Raw genomic sequence first — 10,894 nt, 5'->3', positions numbered from 1 at the left:
TGACACAACCGGAAGTGGTTATATTCAACTTTGAACTTCTCAGGCATTTTGTTTCAACTTTGACCTTTGCAAATGCATTTCGGGAAAGTCATGCGCAATCAGCTCAGAAATCCTCCGGTCGACACACTTTTCGCACGTCGAATCACGTTGTACTCAAAACCTGCATCTGGTAAGGAAATTCAGTTTATAAATTCTCGTTTTTCTCAATATTTTGAATCCTTTCCGAAGGATACACAGGCTGGACGAACCATGAGTGAAGAAAAGTCTTTAGAGGACTTCTTTGCGAAGAAGGATAAGAGTAAGAAAAGTAAAAAAAGTAAAACTAAATTTGCGAAGAGCACGACGGAAGAGATTGCAAAAAGACTCACCGAAGCTGACCTAAAGAAAGAAAGAAAAGAGAAAGAGAGTCAGAAGGAAAAGCCGCCTCCTCCGAAGGAAACAGACGACAAAGAAGACAAACCAAAAGACATAATAGGGGTGAGGTTTGTCAGTTTGTCTCTGTAGAATAAGAAGTTTGATATTTTTATTACGTGTGATTATTTCTGATGTGACATCAACATCCATATGCTATGCTAACTGCTGAGATCATTCAGAAATCAGATCAGATTCAAAAAAGCATCTCCCTTTTTTGCCCTTGTGACTCCTCCTCTTCATATAGTTTTATATAACTCTATTGTTTTTATAGACTAGAGGCAGTATTGTGCAATATTGTTGTTCAATAAAACCCACTTCAAACAGTTGTTGTATCGGCTGAAGAAATATTGTGGTTTCTGATAATTAATAATATTTATCCAGTCTGACTCTGATGATGAGTAAATATAGTTCTGTTGGGCGCGATCGGTCAATCTGCGCGATCAACCGATCGCGCTGTGCTATTGAACAATCAAATTAAGATCAATTGGTCGCGCAGCAATCGGTCGATCGCGCACAATCGGTCGATCGCGCAACAATCGGTCGATCGCGCAATGACATCTTTGCGCGATTGACCGATTGCGCTACGAGTATTTTTTCCCGTTATCAGCGGATCGCGCAGGAAAGGCTTTGCGCGATCTACCGATCGTGCAGGAAAAGTTTTGCGCGATCAACCGATCGTGCAGGAAAAGTTTTGCGCGATCTACCGATTGTGCAGGAATTAGTTTGCGCAATCGACCGATCGTGCAGGAATGGTTTCGCGCGTTCGACCGATCGTGCAGGTAAACTATTCCTTGGGGCGATTTCTCAAAGCAATAAAATTCATAGCAGGACAAATTTTCAGTATCACCATAGTGATTTATATAGTGACGTCACACTACGATTGATTTGCAGTTACAATCAATGTTACATCTTTGTGATGTCGGCCCCTGAACATCAGCCGATCGCGCCAAACAATTCCTGCACAATCGGCCGATCGCGCAAAATCATTCCTGCACAATCGGCCGATTGCGCCGAGCCATTCCCGCACGATCAGTTGATCGCGCATGTTCGTTTCCGAATGTTGCGCGATCGACCGATTGCTGCGCGATCGACCGATTGTTGCACGATCGACTGATTGCTGCGCGATCGACCGATTGCTGCGCGACCAATAGATATTTCAATAGCGCAGCGCGATCGGTCGATAGCGCAGCGCGATCAACCGATCGCGCAGATTGACCGATCGCGCCCAACAGTTCTTTTGAATGATTTTCTTTATTGTTGTAAATGTAAGGCATTGTGGGAAGGATTAGGGGGCATTGTATGTTATATGCCCCCTTTTGTGATAAGGTCAATGGCAATTGCGTTCTCATTGTTCTCCATCTGCAACAATAATTTTAGGCTTACTTTTATGTTTTAGTTTGGGGGTTTTCTTGGTTGATTTGCTAAGCTGAGACGATAGTAAAATTAATATTCTTCTGGACTCGGCACTGCATACACTGTGTATTAAATCGCATGCAGCAAACAACGTCTTGCACCAAATTTGGCTTACAATTAAAATTTTATTTGATTTCACTGAAAAAATAATATTATTTTGTTATTAATTGTCATTTTTTTCCCTTAGGATGAAGATGACTGGCGGGATAATGAAGAAAAAGAAAAGGACTACAGTGGGCTGAAGATCCAATTACAAATCAGGTAAAAAAACTGTCTTGAGGATGCAGACAGTCACGCACCCTCTGCATTATTTGATTTATCCGTATTGGCACTTTGTATTGAAACTTTGCAAAGGACACCACAGCACGAGTACATGGCACCACAGCAATTGCTGTGGGTGCTGTGGGTTACATTGAGGCCGGCACAGGTATCATTTAGGTTAGTTCAATACATGTTGTTTGCCTCTCTTTTTTCCTCTACAGTATACTGTACAGACCTCTTGCATTGGCCGCCATCTTTGGTGTCAAGCAATGGAAACATTTACGCTGCCCATTTGACTCTCCGCAGTTTATAGCTCTTCACGCATGCATGTTTCATCAACAGTGGCGGCCATGGCAAGGGGTCTTTAGGTGGATCTGTCGTGCAGACACGGATGACACAAAGGCCATGGCTTCTGTTGCCCTGGTCTTGGCCTTAGTGCCCCATCAAAAGTTTCTTGTTTTCCAGTGGAAGTGCCCTTTGCAATTAAGAAAATGGTTTTGCCTCTCACAGATAACATTCCAGGGCCAGTCTTGTGTTGTTCACAAATGACTCTTCTTTACTTTGTATCTCCTTTCTAAGACTCCAGCCTCATGATTTGTTTATACTCTTAAGAGTATTGCAGACCTGCCCCCGATTTCACGAAGCGCTGCGACGCGTCGCAAGTGCAAGTTGTGACCGGTTGCACGTCGTAAGTTGCGAACTCGTCGCAGCCGCGATGTGTCTTATAGGTCTGCGACGCAACGCAAACCCTATGATGCGTCGCTACTTGCGATGAGTTTCGTGAAATCGGGGGCTGGAATTTCATCTTGGAGTGGGCAAGGTCATTTTAATTTTGCAAAGGGCACTTCCATTGGAAAATCTGAAGTCTATGGGAAAGTTTGAACGGGCGCAAACGCTCAGACCAAGAGCAACAAAGACAATGGCCCCTGTGGCCTTAATGCAATAACTGTTGCATTTGTAGACAATTGTTTCGTCCTAAACCCTTCCCATCCAGCAGGACCAGAGTTGCACTTCACGAGGGTGCCATCAAATATCACTGGTTCATATATTATTTATTTTTCCTTTCAACATTTGTACTTACTTCATATGAGGCTTGTGATTGATAATCTTGTGTGAAGTTTGGTTTAAAAGCAATGACCTTAGAACCACATCATGAGTGTTGTACAGTTGTAAAACTGTCCAGCTCGCAGTACATACTTGTCAAAGTATTGACTAACTATATTTTGTTTTTCTCCCTTGTACATTTGACTAAACCACATTTTATGAATGTGTATTTTTAACAGCCTGTGTTGATTTTTAGTGTTAATTTTGTGTACAATAAACATGGTTACGTACACAAATTGAATGTAACCGACATGCACAACATTTGTTTGCAGGGATTATGACTTACTTGAGCTTTGCCAAATCATCATGATGCAGTTGCAATTCCAGCCTTGCTAAACTTTGTTATTTATTTTGTGTCTTTAGAAAGAGTTGTTAATTAACCATTGGGAAAATTTTCTATATCACGCCACCACTTTTTCATTCGATGTGAATAGTATCCAATTTACCTCGATCAATGATGTTATATGACATTAATGACTAATGTCATATATGCGCCTTGAGTACCTTGTTTGGTAGATATGTGCGCTATATAAGACTTTGATACTGTTGTTTTTATTATTATTACTATTATTATTATAGGCCTAATTAATGTTACAACAGTGCTAGTCGCATTTGAGGCTCCCTTGTTTTCATTACCTGAAAGTTTTGAGTTTAAAATAAACAATAATTGTTAAAGGTAGGGTCATATTTGTTGTAACGACTAAATTTTCACAGGTACATAAGAGTACAAAAAGTATCTTTTTAGGCCTAATTGTAACAGTCTACTTTTTTTTTGTTTCCTATTATTTTCTTCCTTACGCTTTAGCCCCATGAAATTGGGCCCTGATGGCCAGGGATGGAAATAACACTAGTGAATTTAATTGTAATGTATTCTGTGGTCAAGTCATTACTTTATTTATACAAATATTATTTTGGTTGATTTTCAGTGCAAACCCTGATCAAGATGAAGAAGAAGAGGAAGAGGATGAGCTGGACGAGTTCGGAGAACCAATCAAAAACAAGGGATCTGCGCACAGTGGTCCCTGGAACAAGCTAGAACACGGTAAGTAGGATTTGAGACTTTGCAATGTGGAAATGTAGTTTGGTGAGGTTTGCACTAGCCTGAACATCTGGGCCCAATTTCATAGCTCTGCTTACCGCCGAATTCTGCACTTACAATCACAACTCTTCGCTGGTTGGGCAATCATTGAAGTTCTGCAGTAGCTTTGTAACGTGGAGTACGCACTCTCACAAGCCGAAATTCCTTGCTAGCCCATGAAATATGCTTGACATAAGTGCACATTTCCCTGCTTCCACAAATGCTGATTCTTTGCTTCTGGTAAGCAGAGCCATGAAAATGGGCCCTGTCGTCGTCTGTGTCAATCCCTGTCCATAACCACCTTTTACCTCGCATTCATTTCACATAATATGGAAATTAACGGTCAAATGATACAAATGCACAATGCCATATCGGGCATGTGGGACTTCTGTGTTTACGTGGAAACGCAGAAATCCGCTTCCTTTATTTTTCTATTCCCCGTTTTCTGTGACATTATGTGAGATTGTCTATACTTCCAGATCCTGATCAAGAGACAGAAACAGTAGCGCAACCACCACCACCGAAGCCCGTCGAGGTGGTCGTGGCGTCGACCAAAGTGGTCGGCGGAAAGTACGTACCTCCAGGCAAGCGTGGTGGCGACTCCGGCAGCACGCCAACGGGTCCATCCAGCAGATCATACAAGAAGAAGTCTGCTCCACAGATTAACAACGAGCAGGAGTTCCCGTCGCTAGCCGCCAGCTCCGATTTAGCTAAACATACGTGAGTGGGAAATTTAATTTGGCATTAATGCCATGAATTGACACTCAGGTTGGCATCAGGTTGGCTCAGTGAAAATAGAAGTTATGATTTTATTTTGGTTTCACAAACTAAAATGAACTTTATTTATTGCTCACTAAGTCTCTCGTGTTTCACCTTGTAGTGGTGTAGAGAGTCTTCAAATCAATTACTGTAACACCATGGGCCCAGTGTTGTAGAGCTGCTTTAAATGTCATTACATTTTATATAGCTTTATACCAGCCAACAAGTGCATGTCACATGTACCATTTGTGACAGGTATCCTGCTTACATGTATCCTTGCTCAGCAGACAGGATTTAAGCAATACTTTGTGCTTAAAGGCAGTGGACACTACTGGTAATTACTCAAAATAATTACAGCACAAAACCTTACTTGGTAACGAGGAATGGGGAGAGGTTGATAGTATAAAACAATGTGAGAAACGGCTCCCTCTTAAAGCACACAACTTCGTGTGACAAGGGTGTTTTTTCATTCATTATTATCTCCCAACTTCGACCACCAATTGAGCTCAAATTTTCACAGGTTTGTTATTTTATGCATATGTTGAGATGGGGGCTGGTCATCTCGCCACCTAGCAAGCTCGCCACCAACAAAGTCGCCCCCTGCAAAGTCGCCCCCTAACCGGCTCGCCCCGAGTTGTTACAAAGTCGCCCCCTGACAATGTCGCCCCGAAACAATGTCGCCCCCTAGCAAAGTTGCCCCCTGACAATGTCGCCCCCTAGCAAAGTCACCCCCAGAAAATAATTTAGGGTTAGGTTTAGGGTTAGGGTTTAAGGTTAGGGTTAGGGTTAGGGTTAGGGTTAGGGTTAGATCTTCCACAAGCACATTACTTCAGATGGAAATTTTTCTGTAAATGTTTTAACTATATTTTTTTACCACAATTACTGTAGCCTTAATTATTTTCCGAACAACATCTGGGGGCGACTTTGCTAGGGGGCGACATTGGCTGGGGGCGACATTGTCAGGGGGCGACTTTGCTAGGGGGCGACATTGTTTGGGGGCCAGATTGCCAGGGGGTAACTTTGTTTCAACCCGGGGCGAGCCGTGTAGGGGGCGACTTTGCAGGGGGCGACTTTGTTCGTGGCGAGCTTGTCAGGTGGCGAGATTACCAGCATTCGTTGAGATACCCCAAGAGAGAAGACTGGTCTTTGACAATTACCAATAGTGTGCAGTGCCTTTAAGCAGCTCCATAAAATTGGGCCCTGGATGTTCAGGGAGTTTTTTATCTTGAACAAGAGGGAGACTATTTTCATTTTTAGTGCTTTTTCATCTGTACAATTGCACATTGAATAATTTCAAATGGTTGATCAACTCGGTGGAAAATGTTACGACAGAGTACAACAGCCAAAGTCGGAACTAAACATTTTTGTTCTTGTTCTATTTCCTCTCTTGCTCCCGGTCTCTCTCCTGCAGTGACAAGAACTCCGACAAGAACTTTGAGAAGGTCACAAGAGGAGGCCCAAGCATACCCAACCATGGCGGTCAAGGACCAAAACTGGATCTTGGAAATCGCTACGCCGCCCTGGAACAAAACTGAATTTAGGAGAGCTTTGTGAAAACGGCTCCTCCGGGGAAAATAAAAAAAGTAATAAACATACTCGACATGTGATGATGAATCATGCACATTATTAAATTGAGAAAAAACTTGTATGAGAAAAACTTTCAAGTAGACTGTGAACACACTTACCAAGATGTCGCAGGAAGGTTGCAGAAATTTTCGTGAGGAAGATAAAAATTCTCTTCTAATTTGTGTTTTCGAGAATGTATGCAACCCTTTGTGCAAGGAATTCAGGGATGGGACTTGGTGGGGGTAATTGTAGCTTTGGCTGGGTAGAGTATGGATGTTGTGAAAAGACGGCTTGAAAGAACTGCCCTACGTGTATGTATTACCGTTTTGGATGAGCTTCGCAGGCCTTGTCTACTTGGTTTCTGAAAGGGCAAGGGCACCAAGGCCTTTTCTTCATGGTAAAGGGCACCCTCTGAGGAAATTGTAAGTTTCTACTGGAGCATTTCAAGGGCATTTAGAATTGACCAGGGGGCATGGAGGAAATCGCCTTCATTGCCTCTGTATCGGGCCTGCTTCTTCCCAAAAGATGCTTTGTACGTGCTGTACAACACCCTCTCTTGTGGATGGATGAACGCCGCACAAAAATTTACCTCAGAGACAACTTTTACACGCCAAGAGTATGCATTTATTAAACGAGTGTCAACGCTGAACAGATACGCAGATCAAAATGCATGTTATAGTCGTTTGACTCATTGGAGAAAAAAAAACCAGCCGAACAGTTCGTTTTATATGGATCGTCTTTCGACCACAAAGATGTCGCTTGTTTTTGAGAGTACAGCTTCAGACTCAGCGAGGCACACCAATCCCTGTTAGATAAGTCCACAAATTCACAAAGTCGTCAAAAAGAAATCCACAGAGTAACATTTTCTCCTCTTTTTGAACAGCGAGCTGTCTCTCTATGCAGGAATGTGGACTGGTGTAGCCCTTACAAGTACACGCATCATTCAAGTAGGGCGCCTCGACATGAGGTCAAGAGAAGGTTACTCATTGGCTCAATCCTGTGCCCCGTCCGTGCGTAGACAGGCGTGTCCATTGTTTGATCATCGTTTAAGGCCGTCTCTGACACTGCGTCGACTTCGGCTACAGCTCTGCTTCATCAGCGCGTATGCCAGTGTTGAAGAATGGGCAGACGTGCGCGATCTAGCCGTAGCTCTAGCCGAAGTCACCATTTCGGACACGGCCTTACCTCCAAGATGGTGGCATGCTCCTGTCAATGCATAAGGTCCATTCTTTATTTTCGTGAAGTGCAGATCTTGTATCTGATCATTAAGTGCCCCACCCAGCAGTAGTGATTGTAGACCCCCCCCCCCCCCCCATCCACCTTGTATGCCCAGAATTTTGTAAGCAATGGGCGCGTACCAAGTTTGTATATGTGCTGGGAACCACCTAGCATTCCAAAATCGCAGGATGTGCACTTTTTTTATTATTTTTTTTTTTCTTTTTTTTTCCTTTCCTTTTTTTTTATCACTAACACAGGGACTAAAAATGGAAAGGAAAAAAAGAAACGAGATGAGAATTTACACACCTGGGAAAATTCAGCAGCTTGTTAAGAAACCACTTGAATTGATCATGTTTTACATGTGACTTGATATGTGGGTAGCACTGCGCAGGAAATTAATTGATGTCGTACTGTTTTTAAATAGCCTGATAGGTCTTTACTAAGCCTGTTGACCGCTTGCATGATGCAGAATGCACCAATGCACTGTGCTCGTCTACATTATCCACCATTTTGGGAGTCAGTTCCTTTGTGTACATTCTGACTACCAAAATGGCGGACAGGATAGGTGCGTGTACACGTAAGTGCTCTATTCACCATGGAAGAGGTCAAAATTATACGTAGATTAGCCCTTGTACTAAGTGTCCTACTTTTTTCAAACGGGCCAAATTTCAAGCCCGTGTTGTGTCCCTTTTCTGATGTTTGACAATCGACTTTTTCAGGTATAGAAAACAAAAATGAAAAATCGTGTGATGGTCCTGGAACAAGAGTCACCCCGACAAACCATACTTGTGTCACCCACGATCAAAGACCAGGGCCCAATTTCAAGCAGGGAATTCTGTGCTTACATCAAGTGTATTTCACGGGTTGGCAGGGAATTTTCGCTTGTGCGCATGGGAACTCCACTTTTCTAGGCATTCTACACTTATACAGCTAGCGCACAAATTTAGCATTTGCACGAAAGTGGAGAATGGTGACCGTAAGCGCAGAATTCTGCAGTAAGCAGAGCCATAAAATTGGGCCCAGATGCAAATAAGCACGCTCGGCATTAATAGCCAAATGCAATTTGGCGTGCAAGATGCGGGTGCTACATGTACTTACAGACTTACATGTACAATGTACGTATGTAAGACTGTCAATACATGTACATATTACTCAATGTGAAATCTATTGGTTGATTTGCCTGTTGGGGAACATGTCGCAGAAGTAGGAATTTTCAATTTACTCTTGCGACTTAAGTTTTTCTAATGCAGACTGATGCCATTCTTCGAATGTAGAGAATGTAAAAACATCCTTTGACCCAAAGCTCTCTGTTGCGTAAAAAATGTATGCTTGACACTTGAGTGGTCGAACAACTTGGTCACCAGCAGTTGTTTTATGTCCTAGCAATTAAGTAGTTGGGGAAGGTTATGTGTTCTGTTACATCACCCCTATGTACACAAATTCCACGCTATCCTAACAAAATACATGTATGTGTTAAAAGATTTTAATTTCTCGGATAGATTTATTGTGTAAAAGACTTTACTTATTCCTTCATGTATGTTAGTTATTTAGTATGAGAGGAATGTACGTATATATAAAGGATGTACGTATTTACTTTTAAGGGTGAATTTTTTTTTTTTTTTTGGGGGGGGGGGGGAGTTTGTAAAACAGTTGGCAATCTTCACAAAACAACAGGGCATAGTAATCATAGCATTATAAATACTGCCTTAAAACACGATAAGGTATATATATATCTGAGCCCAATTACATCGAACTGCTTAAGCACAACATTAAAGCATGATAAAATTATGCATCATAAGGTTACCAGCCAAAATATAGTGTAACATGTACATTTGTGACTGGTGTCCTGCTCATTTTTGCTAAGCAGAAAGTTGTTAAGCAAAAGTTTGCTGCATAAGCAGGTCTATGAAATTTGGCCTTTGGAGCTGCTAGGTGTCTTCAGTTTCTAAGATAATTTAATGGGAGACTTTGGAACAATGAGCGGCAGGAAAAGACATACCAGGGGTACATTTCACAAAGATAGTCAAAACTTGGGACTAGTCCTAGGAGTTGTTAAAAACTTAAGGCTAGTCCCTTGGTAGGACGAGTAACTCGTCTTAACTCGAGATAAGACTAGTCGTAATTCTTTGTGAAATCCACCCAAGTAAATTTCCATTGTTCACATAGTTCTGAGCATGCAAACATTTCCAAGAATAATGGATTTACCTGGTCTGCTGCCACATAGTGTTCCTTTAGTCTCTGGTTATAGAACTTTTCGCAAATACCCATTGCGCAAGTGCTTACTGTTAAATGAGGTGCATGCTGGTCTAGCTAGCGATCAAACTTGGATCGCCAATTAGACCAGCATGCACCTCATTCCACGCGTAACGCACGGGTACCGAGTATTTGCGATAAGGTCTATGAGGAAACCTGCTATGTATTTGTAAAGAATGAATTTTGAGCAGATGCCAGTGATGCAGTTCGTTTCCGTTTAAGAAACAATTTACATACGTGTACATTGTACAAACAAATCAGAATAAAAATGTTGTGCTTATTTCTCAGAAATGGTACAATGAAACTTTAATTGGTTTTTTTTCTGACTTCCTGTTCTGTGTTTATGTAAAAATCCCTTGATTCTTAGAGTTTTGGTTTTGATACTCTGCATGAAAACCGATATTTTTAAAAGCCTATTTGTTCAGTAAATATTTATTCAAATGTTGCCAAATTTTGACACACCGTCATGGCATTTTCAGTGGTTGTGACCCCCCTTCCCTGATTTTGAGGTTTGTTACAAAAATGGTAGGATTGTCCCCATGGGAGATCTTGATTGTGTCTTGTGAATATTCTGTTCTTGACCATTCATCCAGAACATGTACTGTAGAAAGAAAGGCACCAACCATGCCAACAGACCCAGCTTTCTCCCTTAGAGGGAAGGTACACGTTTGGTAAATACTCAAAACAAATATTAACTTAAAAACTGACGTGGTAACGAGCTGTTGATAGTATAAACGACTCCCTCTGAAGTAGCATAGTTTGTGAGGTAATTTCTCTCTACAATATTAAAAGACTTCTAGCTAGAAGTCTTTTATTCCTATCTGAAAG

The 10,894-nt window shown here is 41.9% G+C and overlaps 1 protein-coding gene across 1 annotated transcript; it reads left to right on the top strand.

Moving 5' to 3' along the window:
- The first annotated feature begins 126 nt into the window (after positions 1–126).
- Positions 127–10,376, top strand: LOC139937568 (protein CDV3 homolog). The gene is made up of 5 exons (XM_071932774.1): positions 127–477; positions 2,015–2,088; positions 4,119–4,234; positions 4,750–4,990; positions 6,441–10,376. Exons 1-5 carry the CDS (start codon positions 250–252, stop codon positions 6,562–6,564), a joined length of 783 nt encoding a protein of 260 aa, XP_071788875.1. The 5' UTR covers positions 127–249; the 3' UTR covers positions 6,565–10,376.
- The last annotated feature ends 518 nt before the right edge of the window (positions 10,377–10,894 follow it).

The sequence above is a fragment of the Asterias amurensis genome, chromosome 5 (genome assembly GCF_032118995.1).
Source record: "Asterias amurensis chromosome 5, ASM3211899v1".
Classification (NCBI taxonomy): Eukaryota; Metazoa; Echinodermata; class Asteroidea; order Forcipulatida; family Asteriidae; genus Asterias; species Asterias amurensis.
The sequence above is the reverse complement of the archived record's forward strand: the minus strand, read 5'-3'. Positions and strand labels throughout refer to the sequence as shown.

What these genes read in the sequence shown, in the direction of transcription:
- LOC139937568 (XM_071932774.1), top strand. Translation starts at nt 250, where the DNA reads ATGAGTGAAGAAAAGTCTTTAGAGGACTTCTTTGCGAAGAAGGATAAG. An exon ending in AACCAAAAGACATAATAGGG is followed by an intron (nt 478 to 2,014) that starts GTGAGGTTTGTC and finishes TTTTTCCCTTAG; the next exon opens with GATGAAGATGACTGGCGGGA. An exon ending in AAGATCCAATTACAAATCAG is followed by an intron (nt 2,089 to 4,118) that starts GTAAAAAAACTG and finishes GTTGATTTTCAG; the next exon opens with TGCAAACCCTGATCAAGATG.